This window comes from Lepidochelys olivacea, assembly GCF_965140295.1.
Source record: "Lepidochelys olivacea isolate rLepOli2 genome assembly, chromosome: 1".
NCBI lineage: Eukaryota > Metazoa > Chordata > Testudines > Cheloniidae > Lepidochelys > Lepidochelys olivacea.
This window is the reverse complement of record NC_140411.1, coordinates 232,629,888-232,651,899: the sequence shown is the minus strand read 5'-3', so window position 1 is coordinate 232,651,899 and position 22,012 is coordinate 232,629,888. Positions and strand designations below refer to the sequence as shown.

At 40.8% G+C, this 22,012-nt stretch overlaps 1 protein-coding gene across 5 annotated transcripts in view; it reads left to right on the top strand.

The window, feature by feature from the left end:
* The window catches only part of SSPN (sarcospan), a gene marked incomplete at its 5' end in the record, with an annotated part of 71,044 nt that extends 50,444 nt beyond the window's left edge, over positions 1 to 20,600 (top strand). For all 5 annotated transcript variants that reach the window (XM_084638884.1, XM_084638883.1, XM_084638882.1 and 2 more), the window contains 2 exons: positions 9,538 to 9,624; positions 13,389 to 20,600. In XM_084638884.1, the coding sequence (XP_084495010.1) occupies positions 9,562 to 9,624; positions 13,389 to 13,754 (429 nt within the window). In that variant the 3' untranslated portion in view covers positions 13,755 to 20,600. The remainder of the gene's footprint in view (positions 1 to 9,537; positions 9,625 to 13,388) is intronic.
* Between the last annotated feature and the right edge of the window lie 1,412 nt (positions 20,601 to 22,012).

Sequence of the window (22,012 nt, the reverse complement as noted above, 5' to 3'; positions counted from 1 at the left end):
TGACTGTTCTGTACTCAAGTTTGCTTCAAAGAGAGAGTCTACCTTTTCAAAAAACTTAAACGTAAACTAGATATTTGTTGTAATCCCCAAAAATCTAAGATTTGGGCAGGAGTTATTCTTTTTACCAGTCAACATCAGCTGCTTGCCAGCTCCCTCTTCTTCAGATCTTTGGTTAACAAAAACAAAAAACACAATTAAGCCTTCTAAAATATCCTGTTCAAACCTTGCCTGAATCCTGACTTGATGTAATCCTTTATAAATGCCCATTAACTGTGCTCTCCAATTATCTTTTAGTATATTATTTAAATCCCAGAGGAATCCTACAAAGTGTATGCAGGATGGAAATTCTTTTGAATGATACTTCTTCATATTGAAAGATTTCTGAAGATGGGCCAGATCCTGCTGCTGTTCAAGTCAGTAGGTGTTTTGCCACTGACCTAATGGGATTTGGATGAGCTCCTATTTCTTTAGGACTTTTTTTACTGTAAAAGAATCCTAACTTATCATTAGATATCATGTTAAATAGAACCAGAGCCTGGTTCTGCTCTCAGTTGCACTAGTTTCAAACTGATGTAATCCTATTGGCTTGTACTGAGCTGTGCCAAATTTACACTCTCTCATAAGTGAGCGCAAATCAGGACCATTGTGCCAAGAAAGTGTGTGTATGGGGGGGGAGGGGGTTCCCCCTGACAACCCTGTCAATGATTGCTGTCAGCAATAAAAAGAAAACAAATAAATTGGAGACAGTGTGCAAATCATAGGACCAGAACATAAATACACATGACATGGAAAGGAGTAAATAACACTGATGCTTTCTTTAGAAATGTTCTCAGGCAATACTACTTAACCATATCTTACAGAAATGACATGAAAGACAACTTTATGCGTAAATCTGTTATTTCACACAGGTTTTGGAGGGACACTGCTGTGTATTCAGAGATACTGTCCTCCTAAAGGGAAACTGATGGAAGAACAGTTGGTAGTATTTGTTTTCCCATTAAAGCATAAACAGGAATGTTTTTATTCAATACCATTTTACAAATTCTTGGATTTGTATTTTTTTCCTCAGTTCAGATGGCCCCCTGCAGTGTTGGGAACCCAAATACAATAGCATTGTGATAGTGTGTGGGAAAACCAGGTTGTGAAACTACTAACAGAAGTCCGGCTCCACAGCTGGTGCAGGCCAAGGGAGTTCCATTGACTTCCCTGGAGCGATGCCAATTTACATGAGCTGAGGATCTGGTCCAGAGGAAACAAAACCTACCAGCCTAGTTTCACTGAGAAAGCAGAGAGAATTCCTTCCAAAACACACATAGGATGAAAGAGAAACAAGAACCTTAGAACCCAACTGGGTTCCCATTATAGTCAATGCAGGTTTCCCCATTGATTTTAGTGTGGGGAGGAGGAATGGGCCCTCAGATTTTTAACATTCATCCATTTTTCATAATCCAGGGTGCTACTAGTAAGGCATGTACAAAATACTGCTCAGTACCTAGGTGAGGCAGGATTTAACACCTTTTAAAAACACACACACACACACACACACACTTGAACTGGTCTCCTATAACTCACCAGAGTTAACCACATCCAGCCAACATGTTCTCAAAGGCATTAAACACCATGGTGCCCAGTGGTGCTTAAACATGTGCACATTAACTCATGTTGGCTATCATGTTTTAAATCCCCCCAAAAACCACACATACCTTTCCCCCCATAATCTAGACAGGGTCTATAACAATTCCTTCTGTCCACTCTCAGACTTGATCCCTTTTAAGGTCCTGGGCTTGTATACCATCCATGCTGCAGTCATACAGACCTGATGTAATAATCATCCAAGGGGCTCTGGCTGTCCCACTTCTTGCTCACCAGTGAGCTTGCCCCTCCCCCCATCATTTGTGATCAAAAACAAACAAAAACAAAGAACTTGCAGTAGGCCCCACCAAACCAAATGAGACTTTGAATGAGAAGATTAAAGGAAGTCACAAGATGGGATCACAGATTCACATCTGACAAGTGCTAATCTAAGACGTGGGAATTTCATAAACATAGAACACTTCTAGTCAAAGGTTTCAGAATCAGATTTAACATTTATTTAGAAGTTATGAGAAAAACTTGATCAGTTGAAATCATTCCAATCTGTTGGGACCTGATCCAAAGCCCATGGAAGTCAATGGAAAGAATCCCATTTAGTTCAATAGACCTTGGGTCAGGCTCTTAAAAATATAATTACAGAAGATTTAGGTTCTCTAGAACTAAAAAGATGAATTACTACAATTGAGACCATACTGAGTGTGTGAGATGCTGCAGATATTACTTCTGGAGGACTTTTTTGTTTTTAATTTAACAATCAACAATGTTAATCCCATGGTTACTCATGACCACTCAGTCTTCTGTGCTGAGGCACAAGATTGTGGGATTTGAATGTTGGCATGCCAAATAATGCCATTGTATTCTTCCTGAGCACAGAGGTTAAAATGAACATTAGAGGTAGAAGGGTTAACTTTGGGACATCAAAACTCCAATAAGGAGTACCAAGAACACAGGGCCGCAGGGAGTACATTTTTCATGGTGTGTTTAGCCAGTTAGGCAGCAGTAAAGCTTTTAAAAATGTCTTGTCTTGTCTTTTCCCCTGCTTTCACTTACTGATATGATAAAGGTGTGAGTATTGTGTAATTCCCCCCCCCCCCCTCCATACGTATTTGTTCTGTAGAGCAGTGTTTCTCAACCTCGGGTATGTGTACCCCTGGCGGCTCTCAGAGGTCTTCCAGGTGGTACATCAGCTCATTTATATATTTTCCTAGTTGGTTCTACAATAGGCAACAAAAAGCACAAGCGAAGTCCATACAAACTAAAATTTCATACAGACAATGATTTGTTTACCCTGCTCTATATACTATACGCTGAAATGGAAGTATAATATTTCTATTCCAATTGGTTTATTTTACAATTATATGGCAAAAATGAGGAAGTCAGCAATTTTTCAGTAATTTCAGTAAAATCAGCTGGGACACTTTCACATTAGACACTGTCTAATTTTATAAGCAAGTGGTTTTGAGGTTAAGTGAAAATTGGGGATATGCAAGACAAATCAAACTCTTGAAAGGGGCACAGTAGTCTGTAAAGTCTGAGAGACACTGCTATAGGTTCTATAGAGCACAAGCTGGAAGTCCATGGAGAGCTGGTCACATGGTTCTAGCTTTGGCTCCTGCAGGATTAGGGTTAGGTGAATTTTCTGGTGAGATGCTAAGTGCTCTCATTGAAGTCACACTGAAGTTGAGGATTTTAATCACCTCACAGGAACGCTGAATAATTCTTAGGGCTGAGCCCACCCTGAAGAGCAAAAGAAGACAGTGTAATTAATTCCTTTAAAAAAAAAAATAAAGAATACTTGTTGCCCTAGATTCCGAGTTCGGAGTAGGGACTGTCCTTTGTAAGTGACTGAAAAGTGCCTAGCATGTAGTAAGTGCTACTGCAAATATAGAATACTGCTAATAAAGACTGTGACAGTACATAAATACCGGTTTCAGAGTAGCAGTCGTGTTAGTCTGTATCTGCAAAAAGAAAAGGAGTACTTGTGGCACCTTAGCGACTAACCAATTTATTTGAGCATAAGCTTTCATGAGCTACAGCTCACTTCATCGGATGCATTCAGTGGAAAATACAATGGGGAGATTTATATACACAGAGAACATGAAACAATGGGTGTTACCATACGCACTGTAACAAGAGTGATCAGGTCAGATGAGCTATTACCAGCCGGAGAGCGGAGGGTAACGGGGGAGAAACCTTTTGTAGTGATAATCAAGGTGGGACATTTCCAGAAGTTGACAAGAATGTCTGAGGAACAGTGGGGGGGGGGAATAAACATGGGGAAATAGTTTTACTTTGTGTAATGATCCATCCGCTCCCCGTCTTTCTTCAAGCCTAAGTTAATTGTATCCAGTTTGCAAATTAATTCCAATTCAGCAGTCTCTCGTTGGAGTCTGTTTTTGAAGTTTTTTTTTGTTGAAGAATTGCTACTTTTAGGTCTGTAATTGAGTAACCAAAGAGATTGAAGTAGTCTCCGACTGGTTTTTGAATGTTCTATTTCTTGATGTCTAATTTGTGTCCATTTAGTCTTTTACGTAGTCCAGTTTGGCCAATGTACATGGCAGAGTGGCATTGCTGGCACATGATGGCATATATCACATTGGTAGATGTGCAGGTGAACGAGCCTCTGATAGTGTGGCTGATGTGATTAGGCCCAACGATGGTGTCCCCTGAATCGATATGTGGGCACAGTTGGCAACGGGCTTTGTTGCAAGGATAGGTTCCTGGGTTAGTGCTTCTGTTGTGTGATGTGTGGTTGCTGGTGAGTATTTGCTTCAGGTTACGGGGCTGCTGGAAGCAAGGACTGGCCTGTCTCCCAAGATCTGTGAGAGTGATGGGTCGTCCGTCAGGATAGGTTGTAGATCCTTGATTCGTTGGAGAGGTTTTAGTTGGGGGCTGAAGGTGATGGCTAGTGGCGTTCTGTTGTTTTCTTTGTTGGGCCTGTCCTGTAGTAGGTGACTTCTGGGTACTCTTCTGGCTCTGTCAATCTGTTTCTTCACTTCAGCAGGTGGGTATTGTAAAAAACCTGGAGACATCTTGTAACAAAGAGGATAGGTGGTATTTAGATTCATGATCCTATCCCTACAAGCCTGAACCATCCTTTGAGAGATGACAGTGGTTACTTATGATATAAATAGAAACTCACCCTGGAGATCACTGATCAAATTCTACCCTCACATGGGGCTGATCAAAAGCCCACTAAAATCAGTTGGAATTGCACGTGGTCAAACACATCTCAGGATCTGGCCTGCAAATATTGTCCAAGATAACTAATTTTACTCTTTAAGTTTCTCCTGCATTGGTAGAAACCCAAACACAACAGCAATGGCTCATGCAGTAGAAACAGAAAATAAAATGCCATCACAGATTGGAAGGGAGGCTTAGAGGTTATTTACATGCAAAGCAGCACTGACTTACCAAAAGTTAGTTAAAGTGGTGCAAACTAAAGAATTGTTATGTTCAAGGTGGTTTTTGAGGATGAGCTCTCACTCCCTAGGAAATGCCTCATGTGGCCAGTGTAGTATACTTGCCTTCTCATGGTGGAGATGTTCTTAACTGAAGACATGGGTTGAAAGGCTGGTGTGTGGTGCCTTATAACTAGATTGCTCCAAACAGATGGAGCTCATCAGCTGTAGTAGGGATTCCACTTATGAGAAGGGAGTCCAATTTCAAAGCCAGAACATTGGGCCTGGCCAGCCAGTTTGTAAAAGTTGTGCCATGCACGCATGCTCTATGGCCTTCATCTTCAGGGAGTATATCAGTACAATGCTAGAGCATCCCTCAGAAGTGATGAGACTGCTTTGCCCGACAGCTGTGGAAAAATGAGAAAAGGTTACCACGTTCTGGGTGCATGTGGCTAAAGAAGTGAGCTAAAGAACTATGTTTGATTCTCCTGAATGTAGGAACAATGACTGGCAAATTAGATAAATTGCTGAGATCTTGAAAAGAAAGAGTGCATATTCTCTGTATACAAGAGACCAAATGGAAGGGGTTGAAATCCGTGATCAGGAGGGTTACAACATAATGTATTGTGGCTCAGTAGCAAGGAAGAATAGCGTAGAAATAATCAAAGCAGAAATATTACAGGATAAGGCAGTGCAAAGAAAGAGAATGGCACTGAACAGAAAAAATATTTAATGTTTTATACAATTGAGGAAAAGGAAGAATTCCAGATAGTGCTGGACCAAGTGATAAATGAAGTACCACAAGCTGAGTACTTGATTATCAGAGCAGAACTCAGACATGTGGGAGAACACAGTGAGGGCTATGACAATTGTCACAGAGGATAAGGCTTTGGAACCAGAAATGAAGTTGGTAGAAAATGTTAGTTAGCCAGAGCCCATGGCTTGATTGTTGCCAGTACATGCTTTGTAAAAAAAGGAGAAGCACTTAATTATGTACAAGAGCTGTTCCAATAAGTCCCAAATCAATTTCTTCCTGACAAGAGGAAGAGATCTGAAACACATGAGAGGCTGTAACGTGATCCCAGGACAGCAGATTGGGGAGCAACATAGATTTGCTTCTAATGGACATCTGAGTGAAAAGGCTCATGGGGGACAAAAGATGAGTTGTGGAAGAAAGAACAAAGTGGTGGAGGCTCACAGATAGGGAAGTTAGAGATGTAAGGATGAGGTTCTACAGAGATTGGACATGACCAAACTGATGAGTTTGGGGGGAAATGTCCAAACATATCACGGAAAGTTCACAAGCTGCCCATGGCCAGATGAAAAAAGGGAAACTTCTTGGCAAGGAGCTGTGGTGGTGGTAAAACAATGTGCAGGAGACAGTAAAGAAGAGGAAGGAAATATTTAAGTGATGGCAGAAAATAAGAATCGTGGAAGGTTCTGAGAAATACAAGCTGGTAAAGAAAATACCAAAAACAGCAGTTGGAGAAGCTAAAGGTCAGGTATTTAAAGCAATATACGCAGAACTACTAATGAAGGAAGTGGTGTGGGGCGGGGGGGAAGGAATATATAGATTAGCCAAGATTAGGCAAAGAAAAATAGAGGACTTGGGAGCTGTGAAATCTGTCAGAGATGAAAATGAAAGTGCTGGTGGAAGATCAGTACCACAACATGTAGAAACCCTTGAGGGAGGTATGCTCAAGCAACAACCTCATAAGATCTATCCCCATGGTGGTGACTCAGGCAGCGCTAATGATGCTGAAAGTGGGGAAGACAGTGGGATCAGACAGCAGACCAGTTGAAGCATTTAAAGCATTAGGCCATGAGGGAGAGATGCTGATGGTGAACTTTTTCTGCTTAATTCTCCATCTTGGAAAAATGCCTGATGAATGGAGGAAGAGCACATTGGTCCCTATCTTCAAGCATAAAGGAGACGTGCCAGAATGTAGTAATTACCGACCCATCAAGTTAATGAGTCACATGATTAAATGGCTGGAGAGAATCACTGAGAAAAGACATCAGGAGGATCTGGAGCACCAAGTAATCAACTCAGGTTTATGCCAGGAGCGTCAACAATGTTTGCAAGGTTCGCAGCCTGAATATGGCAGGAGAAATTCAAGGAATTACACTTAGTGTTGTGGATTTGAAGGTTTATGACAGAGTTCCTAGACAATTGTTATGGTACCTGCTGTCACACAATCTGCCAGTCTGAATATGTCTCTCTCTCAAATGGACACGTACGAGGGTAGGACAACAGTTGTGAGAAGCAGCTATGTCTAGAGTAAGCCTTCCACTGTAAAGATAGGTTTACATCAAGGAACAGTCTTAAGTCCATTCCTGTTTGTGATTGTAATGGACCCCTTGATGCAGAAGACTTGGGGAGAGATTCCATGCACCATGCTTTTTGCCAATAATATTTTATTCCATGAAGATAAATACAAACGGGAAAGGGGCCTCAAACTATAGAGGGCTGCATTAGAAGACAATGGCTTCTGAATCAGGTGACAAAAGACTGAATACATACATTTCATTAAGAGGGACGACAAGAAGCCAGTTAACTCTATCAGCTTTAAGTCTGTGCAATAATTTAAATACCTCAGTTCAGTGTTGTGCCATGATGAGAATGTGGTTGTGGATGTTAAAAGTCATATGAAGTGCATTTTGGTATAAATGGAGGGAATTCTCTGTGATAAGAATATGCCAAGTAAACTAAAGAACAAAATGTATAAGATGATTAAGCCAGCCATGATATACAGTCTGAATGTTGGCCCATGAGGAAGAGAGAAGAACAATTACTTCACACTGCCAAAATGAGCGCTCAGGTGGACTCTGGATAAGAAGAGAACTGATAGAATACACAATTAAACAGTACTAGCCATGATGCACGTAGCCCCTATCGCTGAAAAGCTGAGAGAGCATCAACTGAGATGGCTGGGTCATCCTGAGACTACAAGATGTGGGATACGTTGGCCAGAGAGTACATGAGATGTAGTCCCAGGACAAAGATCACAAGGAAAGATGGTTTGAGACACTGAAGGAGGGCATGAAGAAGGCTGGTTCCAGTTTGGAAAATGCACTTGGAGACGAAGCCTTGATGGGACAAGGTGACCCCCCAATTGATGGCACAAGGTGAAGAAGAAGAGGAGTTTAACTTTTGCAAAAAGTTGTGTGTATGATCTTAAATCCATCTACACTAGGCTTATATAAAATTAAGTTTATGTTGATTAGGGCAGGTTTTAAGCTAAGCCAAAATAAGTGAGTTCAAACAAGGTTTTGCTTTGATTTAATCAATTGGTTTAAAAAATGGAAACTGGTGAAACTTATGTGCATAGACAAGCCCCTAAACAAAAGATTACATTATGGTATGTCTCCTGGGAAGAGCTCTGAAAAGGGGAGTGGAGCATAGCAACTAGCTGAAGGTTTTTCTGAACCTTTCTGCCTGTGAAGGGCAAATAAGGCATAATGGCTCATTGGACATAAGGGAGCGCACTAAGCAACTGATGCTTCGAAAACAAACAGCTTGTGCTCATCTGTTAGTAGCAGATGTGCAAGGAGCACGGTGAGTTGGCCATGCCCCAACTCTCCTGTCTACCCCAGATATGTCTGTGGGATGTCATTGGACGCACTAGCTGACCTAGATGGCATTTTGGGAATAGTAGGGGCAAAATTTTGCCTGGATCCTGTGTGTTCTCTTCTCTACCTACACAGGGCTATCCAGATGGGCTATCCATCCCAAAAGTTACTATCCATCCATCCAGTATCTGAGCACTTTCCATGTGAAATCAATAGCCAATCCCATGGTAGGCTTGATGGAATCTCTGGATTTCTCCCTTTGAGTTATAACTGTTGCATTGAGTTAAATTTTACAAATAAATAAACTGTCTAGTTTTAGTGTATTAGCCGAATGAAGTCCAGAATGTAAACAAGCATAAATGGAGCCATATAAATTAAGGCCAAGGTTTGCAAAGCTGAGCACCTAAAGTTAGGCCTTAAATGTTTAGCCAGCTACATAAGTATCCTGATTTTCAAAAATGGCGAGCCAGGCAGCTCCCATTGATTCCAGTTGGAGTGGTGAGTGCCCAACACCTCTGACAACCAGGCCATTAATTTAGATGCCTTAATATAGATTGAGGGAGACTAACTTTAAGCTTTCAAATTTGAAAACCTTGGGCTAAATTTAGAGCAGCAGCATTTCCCAGTAGTTAGAATTCTAGCCTTGGAGCTGTGAGACCAGCTCATTCACAGACTTCCTATGTGACCTTAAGTCACTTAGCCACTCTGTGCCTCCATTCCCATTTGTCAAATGGACATAATAGAACTGCCCTACATCACAAGGGTGTAGTGAGGATAAACGTTTTTCAGAGCCATGTTGTAGGATTGTGGGGTACTCAGATGCTATTCGGCCATATAAATACCACAGCGAGGTTATTACATTTTAAAACTTATTTTATTTTAAGGTGCTGGTAATACAGATAGAACATTTTTGTTTGGAAAAATAAGATCTTTATCTTGACATTGTCCCTTTAAATCTCCTCCTTTGCAGGTCTGTGTGGTTGCCTTAGTGGGAATGGTGATGCTTTGTGTTTCATATCAGCCTGAGGAGAAGACCTGTTTCCAGTTTGCTGTAAAGGTACAGTGTAATTTTTTTAAAATCTCACCCCCCCCCACACACACACACACACGTGTGTGTGTGTATAAAATCACAAGCTGCTTTACTGGATATTTTCCCCATATAAAAGAAAGCCAGATTGTGCTTGAAATTGCAAAAATTTAACCCTTAGATTGGCAGTCTAGCAAATGCCAACAATCAAACAAATGCTTAGGAGGATTTATACTATACCCTGCATATCTGAAGTCTGTATAAAAGAGGAATTCTAGGTCAAGATATGCTGATAAATACTTTATTTTCAGGTAAGAGCCCATTTTATCCCCAACATTTTGGGGAATATCAAAGACATTTGGATAAATGGGCTCAAGGGTTCCAAAACTGAGGGGGTTATTGGGTAAGGGGAGACATCAGTTATCAGGATAGAGAATTTCATATTAAAGGGATTCAGATAAATAGGGCTTTACTGTATCTATTTCTGACATTTTAGGATTGATTTTAAGTCCCACCTAGTATGCAGTTTCCCCCTTCCCATAAAATTAGATGCTGACTACATATGCATGTGCAAATTAAAAGGCTTGGGGGAAGACCCCCTACTTGTCCGCCCGCCCACCTACCAAGGATATATAGTAAACCCATCTAAACTATGTAGTCTTGCTTCATATTGTGTCAGGTATCACAGACATTTAGTCAGTGAGCAACACAAGGACTATGCACCACTGATGTCCCATTTAAGTTCTCAAAACAGCAACAGCATGGTAGTTATGGAGTTCGTTGGCCTTGCATCAACCCTCTGCAGGAGGATGAATTTCACTCTGAGGCACACCAAATTTTTTCCCCAGTGGGAGTATTGTAGCAGCTTTTCTCCAGATTACTTTTATTTCAAAGGCTCTTGTTGTTGTGCTGGTGTGGAATAATAAGTGAAAGAATTAAATGGAAAAGGATAATGAATAAAATTCAAGGGGAAGATTTGCAAAGACACAGGTGACAGAGCTACATCCACGCACCCCTCGGCAGGTAGCACTGAAACTGGTATAAAGGGTGGCTCTGACATCCTCTAGCCCCTCTTCACGGTCTTATAGTCCAAGCTGCTCTAACTCTTAGAACTAGTTTCAGCCAGCCCCTGATTCGCTTCAGGTGTCCTGATCAACTTAGCATTCTCCCTGCCTTCTGGAAAGTTCTTAATTGGCCCCAGGTGTCTTAATTGACCTGGAGCAGTTGCTATTTAACTTATCCTGGTATCAGGGATGTGTTTAGCCTGGAGCTAATATATCTATCTCCCACTACTTTTCTATAGCCATCTGGCCTTGCCCCGTCACACTATTTAGATAGCAATCACAGGACCTATATAGCTCTCAAGCGGTGAAAAACATTTTTCTGGGGAGAAATTCCGGCTCCTTGGCAGAACTCCCTAAGCAGTTGTATTTGCCGTTTTGGAGTTGCCTCTGGGTCTGTCATGTGATTAGCCTTCTGATGGGGTCCGTGCACTCACTGCCTTGTGCTCCTTCCCAGGCAGTATTTTCTTTGGACTCACCTTTGATATTTAGAAATGTGTTTGCTTTCATCTAATTGCAAAGGAAATTCTTCTGCAAACACCACGTGAGGATAATAGCTATTTGTCAATTGCCTAATGCCCCCATATGACTCTGTGTGTCTCAGCTGATTGCTGCAGGGGCTGCCTGGATATTTTTGCATTTGGAAGGAAAACTGAGGTTTCCTTCATGTATGGCATCATTTTACTTAATGTATTTATTTTGGTGCATAACATTCAAATACATGTGACCATACAAGAAGTACTGTCTAGATTATTTATTGATTTGATGCCATTTTACTCTACCTTTCTGTAGGTGTTGATATCTGCATGCAGTGCAGATCAGTGCAGAAGCAGACCCATGGTACATACAGGCTTAAAAGTTCATGTAATGAGGTCGTATTCTACTCTCCATTCCATTCAGTGGGGTTGCCACAGATTTACACCAGGATAATCGAGTAAAATTGGTTCCCTCATGAATATCAACATTAATGCAATTATCTGTTGCCAGCATGTTTTTCCCTTTAAAAATGTTTGCGTCATCTTTTGAAATATTATCACATGCTCATAAATTACCATATATCTTTGTTTAGAGGCTGCCCTCAATTGGTAGCTGCCCCTTTACCATACAGTTTTTAATAGGAGCTGCCCTCGTTTTGTAACTTCACTTTTACTGTGGGCCTTTACCATGAAAGCTGCAGGGGGAATGTAATTAAATTTAATAAAAGCCACCTTCCTTTAGAAATTGCCCTAAGTTTAAGACTGCAGGGAGAGTCATTAAACTTAATAGAAGCCATGGCTTCTAAATGAAGATCTAGATATCTTGAATTCAGTTATTTTGGGGACAGAAGGGATATATTGCTTTGATATCTCCTACAAGCCTACTATTTCCCCCCAAACTGACACATGTTTGGGAAGATAGATCTACAGTGTGAATCAAAGACAAATATACCCAGAGAGTGAATTTGATCCAAACATGCATACCTAGAGCTTGAAGGTCCTAAAAAATGCTTATGTATTGATAGTGCAGAGGTTAAAAAAAAAAAAGCCTTGTTATTTAAAATAACAAATTCCCAACCATGCCATATTGCTGACAGATAGGTAAGAAGCCAAGAGAAATAAATGTCTCCATCCTGCTCAGCAGAACCAGAAATGATATTGGCACTATGCACAGAGTTATATTTGAATGTATATATTCACAAAAAGTAGTGTGAGTGTAATACAAAAATTGCCACATCTAGAACTCAAATGTCAGGAAATTCCATACCATATAATAATCAAAGCTCCACTCCTGCAACCTGAAGTGATTGGGGCTCTGAATGATCTCACAGTGATTGAGAATTCCATCCACAGGACCAGGCTCCAAATAATTACATTTCCCTCTGGGACTGAAAAAGGACTCTATCCTCTTTATTCCGTGCAAGTGGTAGCCTTAGAGACTAAGGGGAACTTAACTTCCTTCTGTGCCTTTGAAATCTTCTCTTTCACCTTCCTGGGCCAGATTTCCAAAGGGGCCTTTGTGAGGCACAAATTCACTCCTATAAGTTCGTGTGCCTGTTTTGTAATTATCATTATTTTCCACATGGAAACTCAGATGAGTTCAAGCAAAGTGCCCTTGCAGTCCCCGCTCATTTAGACACCTAGCTGTCCAATATGCCTGCACAAGTCTGATTTTTGTGTGTGTGCGAAACATAGCCAAGAGTAGATGCATGCACAAAGTTGTTCCTGTAATTCCTTTGTCAGTGGGATAATGACGGCACTTTTGTAAGCACCACCGCTTGCCATTAAATATTTGAGGCTAGTGCCTCAATTTGTGTAAATCGCTGTGGTTCCATTGACTTCAATAGAGCCACACCAATTTACCTTACCTGAATATGTGGCTGTTGCAACTCTAGTCAAAGCAGCATGAACAATACCACAAAAGCGCACCCTGCTCCATTAAGCATGCAGCTTTGTAAAAAGTTAGACTCCTTGATATTATTTTTAGTAGGACTGTTCTGAAAATTATATTCCAACCCTCATACGAAGTAAGTAAAATATGCCTTGGGAGGGCTGATGTACTTGCAACTGCTTTTAGCACCCACAGCTCTTCATCAAGCCAGAATTACATATTTATTGCAAATCATGAGCATGAAATGTATAAACTGTTCCTCAAATGCACGCTTTCACTAGAAAAATCTGTGTGCATGTGTTGGTTATATGCCCCGTTCTCCGTGTAGTTGGAAAAGAATGTTTTTTCTTTTTTGCTTTATTTCAGCTGATGTACTTTCTACTGAGCGCCCTGAGTCTGATTACCTGTGTTCTGGCAGTGGCTTTTGTTGCACATCATTATTCACAGATTACACAGTTTACCTGTGATGCCGTCCTCAACTCTTGCCAGTGCAAACTGGACACTTCAGATCCCCTCAGTAGGACCTTCGTTTACCATGATGTATCTGACTGTACCAGTGTCACTGGCACTTTCAATCTGTATCTGCTACTGCAGATGGTTCTTAATCTGATCACAGCCATTGTGTGTTTGTTGGCATGCTTTGTGATGTGGAAACACAGATATCAGGTCTTTTATGTGGGCGTTCGGTTACACTCATTAACTGGTACTGAAATCCAGCAGCAGAAAGTATAGGGGGTGGTTCTGGTTTGTTTTGTAGAGAGTGAATAACAAATGTCAGGCTATTACCACCATAGAAACCGCAAATAGATGAGCGTTTAAAGATTTTTGACAAAGACGACCATTCACACATTTTTAATGAATATATTTATATTTTTCAGTCATTTGAAGAGCAATTTTTATGGCTGCTATTGCCAAGGGCCCTTGTGGGAAGAGCTAGATGTATCTCAAAAATTCTAAAGATGTGTCTGTACAAATATTCTCCAAAGAGCATCTTTAATAGGCACAGACAAAGGCAATTTTGATAATTATTGGCATTCCTCTGCTGAGCTATATATGGTAACAAACAATGGGCCAGATTTTTGGTTGGTGTCAATCTGTCTGTTCCATTGACTTCAGTGGGGCTATGCTGATTTACACCAGCTGAGGATCTGGTCCAGACTGTTTAAGTGAAATTATTCCAGTCATGCTTAGGGAGTTGTGCTCTTGGATATCCCACATTATCATTACTGGGATGTACTGTATATGTGTGAGCAATGAGGGAAGGTTGAGACCCTTCCAAATGAAACTAAGACCAGCAACAAATAAGAATCTATTGCTGGTAACAGTATAAACTCTAGTCAAGGTTTTCAAAAGGCCTAATGAGATCCCTTAAAGAGGCCAGATTTTCCAGGAGCGGTGCTTAGCACTTTCTGAAAATTAGACCAATGTAAGTTCTCTCAAGTTGGACACCTAAAACTGAAGCTCCCAAATAGCTAGCGGCTTTTGGAAAGCTTGTATCAACATGATTGTAATAGCACTGCATATAAAAAGGATTTTCACCCAATTACTCCAGTTTTACTTTCCTCCAAGTGCAGCAGGCCAAATGCCTTCTTGGTGTACTTCCTGTGAAGACAACAGAGCTGCACCAGGGATGGATTTGGCCCAACAACCCTGAAAGATATATCACTGCATAAATAAAAAGGGGACCTCCGAGAAGGTATTGCCAGTGTCCTAAGAACATAATCTGAGTACAAGAGCATAATCATTTCCTAATGAGTGGTGGTGAAGATAATCATTCATTGCAAACTGCATTTAAAATCGGTTTGTATCCCAAAGGTTAGGATCCAAAAGTGCTTTATAGTTTATGGGCCTGATTCTCTACAGATTTGCTCCTTGTATAGTCCTTTGCGCCTCTGTAAATTGGATATAAAACTTGTGTGAGTGAACAAAGACTTCTGATTTGGTCGTACTTTGCACACATTCATTTGCACAGATGCACAAAGGGCAAGGGCCAAGGCAGTGGAGAATCTTGCCCTGTATATCTAGAGATCCCTCATCCGATTGTTAGGACACTGGCAATTTTATTTAAGCAGTGAACCCCAAAAGTGTAATTTTTGAGACCAGCCTCAACCGGGCCTCCCTTTTTGTGCCCACAAACCTGCAGAAACAAGTACTTGTGGGTACTGTACAATTTTGTATCAGCATTAACTGTGCAGGTAAATTGGTGCAATCTAAGCAGCAAATCTGACTCCAAATGGTCTTCAGATAAAACTGAGGTAATGACAACCTTGGGAAGAAGCCAGGTATAGTGGAATTCAATTAAAAAGATTGATTTGGGGTCCACCACCACATTGGGGACTGATCCATCTCTCCTTGATGTCAGTGGAAAGTATCTTATGTCAGTGGAAGTTGCTTGATCCTTATATCTGAATAGCCATTGCATGTGGATCCATGGAATATTTAGCTTTCCAAAGGAGACGTTTATGTGGAAGTAACCTTTCCATCTTTCAAGCACAGTCCAGAGATGGAAAAGAGTGTAAGATTCACCCCTCAAAATGGGGAACCCCTGGAGATCCAGAGGATGCAGCCCCACAGCAGTCTTGACAGCTTGCTCTCAGGGCTGCTCTGTTCCAGCTGTGGGATAACATTTTTCAAAGTGTCTAAGAAGTGCCATTTTCAAAAGGGGCTTAGGTACTCAATAATCTCAGTCTTGTTCATTTGGGCACTTTTGAAAATGTTACCTACAATTTCTGGTGGGAAATACAAGCATTTTACTCCCTTTGTTTGAAGAATGCCTTTATCAGACTGGTGTCTTACCCAACGTCCAGGGGATTTTATTGGCCAGGGAAGAAGTAGTGGGGGTGAGAATAACTGAATTATTTTAGTTTTGTGAAAAGGGTTTTGTTAAACTGTTTCAAAGGGGATAGCTCAAAGAGTGAGGGCTGCCACCACTAAAGCCGGCACCCTTTGGTATCTCTCGCACTATCAGTGGCAAGGCCAAGGACTGAATAGACATGGAGACTGACCAACCTTCTCACTCCACACAGGAGGCTGAGTGGCAGGGCAGGATGGGAAGTTTGATCTGCTGCTGCCTGTGCCATATTTCCATTATAGCTAAATGTTCACTCTCCGGACCTGTCAGTTTTAATCCTTTGACCTTCATCTCAATCCTGTGTTTTTCATTTTTGTTCACTGCAATCTGTTAGGTCCTGTGCCTCCTCCCGCATGTGAAGGTGGGGGAGGGGGGAAGCTGCTGCATAGAGGGCTCCAGCCACAATCCAATGATTTAAATAGGTTGGCACCCTTTGGCAGCACTGAATCCATCATAATGGTGAGGGATAACATACATTTGCGGTGAAAGATCTGAGGGTGGCTACAGAAAATACAGTGAATGTATTGGGGAAACATGCCTGTTCCCTAGAACTCTGTGTATTCTAATAGCAACCCACCTGAATTTTTAAACTGCATAGTAGAATTCAGTATATTAAACAGTGCATTGCAGCTTGCCTCTTTGCTCTGAAAGGGGAAAAACCCCAATATTGATCATGTATATTAAAATATTTCCTGCTTAATAGGTATTTTGAACTAGCAAACGATAAACTTCTATGTCTCTCTCTATCTATCTCTCTATCTCTCTAGATGTATCTATCTATCAGGGTCATACATCCAGAACATAGAGGTCATACCAGGAAACAGCCACAGGAGCTATTTTGAACCAGCGGTCTCCTGGCCATGGTTTTACAATATGCATTTTGTTCCAAACATGAAATCCTGAGAACTTTGATAGAGCAAAACTAAAAAGTTCTTGATCTAGAGTCTTCAGAAAGTGCCAGATCCTGCTCCAGAGAAAGTGAATAGAAAGCAAAAATTTACCTTGACTTCAGTGGGAGGAGGATTGGGACCTAAAGCTCTTGCAAGCTATTAAAGAGGTGTGAAGGGGGAAAAAAAATCAGTCCTGGAAATGAATCCTCTGGAAAAGCCCACTAAAACTGGCTAGTGATTAAACCAATCTGGTTGCATAGGAATTGAGAAAGGTTTATATAGTCTACACTCAAAACAGACCTGATTCTCATTTACACTATTGCCACTTTCCGTTGTTCTGGCAGCAGAAATGGGCCTTAAAGAGAGCATAAATTACATTTGTGCTCACTTTATGGCCCCTTTATATTGCTAACAGGCCCTTACTGTAAATGAAAATTTCATGGAGAAAGATCTTTCTATAGACTGTTTCAGACCGTTTTATAGAACTACAGTAGTGGGGTATAATTCTCCATTGCATTCTATTGCCAAGCTTAAGATCTTCATTCTCTACTAAATTCGGTTGGACTTTTCCAGAAGGCTGGGGCCTGGTTATTTATCCCTTAGTCATGCAAGCGGTCCTCGGAACATATGTAAGCAGGGATGTTGCATGCATAACACACAAAGCATCAGCTTTGCTCTGGGTTTGAGGTATTTTGATGTTGTGTTATGCAAATACTAAAGTTATAATAAGAACAACAAAAAAGGAACTGAGATACACAGCATACTACTTAGCAAAGTGTCTCATTCTAAAACTGACCATGAACCAAGGCAGTGGCCTTTTCTTATAAGCTATAAATCTCTGAGATTTGCACAATCCTCCTCCTCCTCCTCCTCCTCCGCTAGTACTAAAATGAAACTAGACTTTGAAGGAAGGGGAACTGCTGCGATTTGGCTTTACATGACAGATGAGGAACACAGCAGCTGAAATGTATAGACATTGTAAGTAAGCTCACTCTTTGACTGTGCCTTCACGTGATCACCATCTGAGCCTTGCCAGCTCCATCTAGCTCTGTGTGGGCAGCTACTTGGAGCTTTGCCTAAAACAGAGAGCTACAGAAGAGCTCTGGAAACGTAGTTAAGTACTAGGACTAACTTTTTCACCTACTGTGTCTGCTAAATTGTATAATGTTTCCGTGGGGCTTCTAAAATCAGAAACCATTATGTTTGTGTGTTAGAAGCCATTATGCATATATTCTATATTTAAGTCTGGGATGTCAGGTCCCCTTGAAATTTTCATACACTCCCTCCACACACCCACATGTGCTTATGTCTGGAAAATGTTTTTAGATATTAGTAAAGTGTGTGGGTAGGGGGGTATTCAAGGGAGACACTGAGGAACAACAGTAAAGCACTATTTAAGCATGAAGTTTAAAAACCTCCTTAAGGAGATGGAACACTATTACCAGTATGTACATTGTGGCTTTCTATAATACTTACACTATATATAGAGAGAGAAATATTGTGTGTGGACCAGATCATCAGTTAGGGTAAATCACCATAACTCTGGTGAACTCTAGAATCTGGCCTTGCATCTTCCTCTATCATAAATCATGAGAGAACTCCACATTTTTACTCTGCTAATCAAAGATCTCTGACCAGTTATAACAGGTTGGAACTGTATATTTAGCTAACTTTTGCTGAGATTTTTACAAAGCTGTATCAGTTACTAATACATGCTTACCTTAATTATAGCACCTGTGGCAAGCTGTCTGGAATTATTAATTGTGAAGCTTTCTTGTGTCAAGTCTATAGTTATTACCATAGCAATTTTTATTTTTTCCCTACAATTCCCAGTGATCACTAATGTTTATCCATGTGTACAATTCAAATCTGTAGTCTGAAAGCTGGGTCTATACAAATATAAACAAAAACAAAGGTTTGTATTGATGGGGGTGTGTATGTGTAATGTTATGCCTTTGTCTGAAGAAACAGTTAAAAGATTCATTTAAATGTATTTCGGGTTGGGGTTTTTTTTTTAAGGGGATATGTATAATGCATATTTCATTTGTTAACATAATGCTTCTATATTCCATGAAGCTGTCTACATTTGAGCACAGCTATTAAAGTGTGCTTAAATTGACTGACTGCAGAGAGAGAGTATGAGCTGAGATACATCAAAACTCACAAATTAGTGTCTACTTCAAAAACTGGATTCTCAGCTGAAAGGAGTTAATGCTCATTTGCTCTCCGATATTCCTGCCACTGTCTCCAGGTTAGCACGTTGCATAAATGTTAAAAGGTTGGGTTGCTAATGTGCAGACAAATGGGAACAGAGAGTGAGCTGGGGGAATAATCTGCAGAAGATGACTTGAATACACACACATCCTTCAGTCAGATATATTATGAATGACAAGCACTGTGCTGACCTCAAGTTGCTGGATGTATGGAGAATGACACAGATTAAGCCAGAGCTCAGCAGCATTGAGGGCCCTGGTTATATTAACAATGGAATATTTTAGCAAGCCAGTTTTCAGCTGAGCTTCACTCAGTTGGGCAAAGAGAATCTTCTCTGAAATGTTCCAAAGTTAATAGAATAGGGATATAACAAAGGATTTCTCTTTTGCCAGAACTGTACCTAAAAGAAATCTATACTGGATATTTTCCCCATAGCCAGCTGCTCCTGGTGGATACAGCTAGAATGGAATCAGTAGTGAGCTCTCCCTTAAAGAAGCCTGTCAGTTTGGGATCCAGTGTTGCCTAGCATACATACACATGGCTCCCATAGATTTTACTGGGAGCTTTGAGGGGAAGAGAGACTTGACGTTTCCATCTCTTCTTTCCTGGTCATGGAAGTGATGATGCCCTGCAGTGTGCTGCAAATCCTATTGAAAAATAGCCATGATTCTGACACTGGGCCAAAGTCAGCCCATAAAGATGTGTATGCAACTCGTGTGGACTCAAATTGGAGTTACACATATGCATAGAAAGGCTCTCCAGGTGTTTGTGGCATGTTACGTTAAAATCAACAGAAGGCAATATTCAAAGGACAGTGCCAAGTACTTTTTGCCTCAGATTTAGACCATGTTAAACAATTGCAGGGGGGAGGGGGGGAGTTTAGCAGGGGGAAGAGTTACAAAACTTGATGAGCTTTCAATGAGAGTTGCAGATGTTTGACACCTCTTGGGTATATGGCCCAATGATAGTGTAAGGGCCAGATCCTCAATTGATGTGACTCAGTCTAGCTCCATTGACTTCAACAGAGCAATACCAGTTTACTCCAGCTGAAGATCTGGTCCTAATGAAATGTTTCTAAAAATGCTGCAATGGAAATATTTTTAAAATAATTTAAACATTCTGCCCCCTGCACCCCAGTGCTGTGAATCCAAATGCAAGAGCGCTGGGCTAACATAAAAGAACCAGCAACTGAAACAGACTGGAGAGTGAAACTGTCCAGTCTACTTTCACTACCCAAGTCTAGTTGTTTTAAACAAAAAAAAAAAAAAAAGAAGAAGAATTTGTTTTTAAAGTAACTCATTCCATTTCAATTACCTAAAGTGTTACTAATAGCAGGGGGTCAGGAATTTTAACCAGTTTACACTGGGCCAGATTCTCAGCTGCTGTACCTCTGTGCAGTGCTGGTTAAGCTACACCAGCTGAGGAGCTGGCCAATCCATTTTATTTAGCAATGTCCTTTGATATTTTAACTGAAATTAAGCTTTATAATCTAATTTTGTTTGTTTGTGTCACATTCATATACATTCATATGTATCCTATTTGTTAAGATAGCTGTTTCCAGACTGAGGTTCTTGTGTGCAAAAAATAAATAAAAAATTATGACTTCTGATAGTAAAAGCTATGCCTCTGATTTAAAAATACTTTTATCTTTACTGCATTTCTAATAAAATCTTTTCATTTGCTCCAATTTGGCTTCTGCATTTTTGTTTCTTTATCTATTTCCCAAGGCAACTGGACTTTTCTTCTGCATATTACCCCATGGTCTATTTCACCAAATTCTGCAATCAGTTTTAAGAAAATTAGGAGACTATTGCCTTCGTATGGGCAGCTAGACTTATAGCTGGAAGAGATGAGTTACAGGATGGTAAAATCTCCCAAAAGAATCCACTATCCTAAAAATCTGCTTATATTTATGATTACGTTATTGTTTATAGTGAATTGTCAAACAGAAGAGGAAACCAGCGCTTGAAGATTACACCGGCCTGTAGGCTAATTATACAGTATGAGTGCATTTCATTTACTGAAGCAGAATGTGACGCTATGTGTATATATACCTGTAAGAACAAGAAGGAACTGAACTGCAATCCTGACTCAGGCAACCCTCCCACTAAACTGAGTGGAAGTCTTATCTGGGGTAAGAAAGAATGTGGACCTGAGCCTGGAATATTTAGGGGGTGTTGTCACAGAAGTGATAGTGTTATTGAACTCCTTTGACAAAGGTAATGAGGCACCATGTTAGGTAGGTATGTTACAATGAGTTCAGGAAGGAAGAATTCATGCAGAACGCGCAGTCCCACCACTGCCAGATCCCATGAGCGTTACTGGTGACCAATGACTACGGCATCAAGGCATCAAGGCTGAGTTCTGCAAGACCTCATGGCTTCTGCATTCATTACACACAAAGTAACCACCGATACTTGCTTTGCTCTCTAGTCATGTTAGTCAATATGGTGAAGATGTGTTAGCAAATAAGAATGGAAAAAAACCAAACTATTTACATTAAAATCGTCCAAATGTTGACATAGTGAGGTGATAACGAGCATTTCCTTTATTTTATTTTTTTTAAAGATTTACCCAGCGTACCTCAGCGTTGGTAGTTTTCACTGAGCTCCTGCTGTTCCACACCCCCCCCCCCGCCCAAAAATTTTTGTATGCAGTGGCAAGTGTCATGCGCAGGATCACACACTGAAGTTTGGCTCTATTTGGGGATTAGAAACTAGCAGCTTCCTAGTGCACAGTCTTCGTCTCTAATCAAAATACCATACAACCCCCTGTCCTGGAAATAGCTGGCATTTTATAATGCAATCTTTAAGACCATTCAGCCAACATCATCTTGTGTGATGGAGTGTCATATCAACTGCTCCATTGTCACTGCTGGAAGGAGATTTGCTCTGTGTGTGTGTTGCTACTGCACTAGTTCGAGCAGGAATTATTTGGGGGAAGTTCTATGGCCTGTGTTATGCAGGGGGTCAGACCATCCTAGAGATGATCACAGTTGTCCTTTCTCGCCATAGAACCCAGGAGTTGAATGAGTA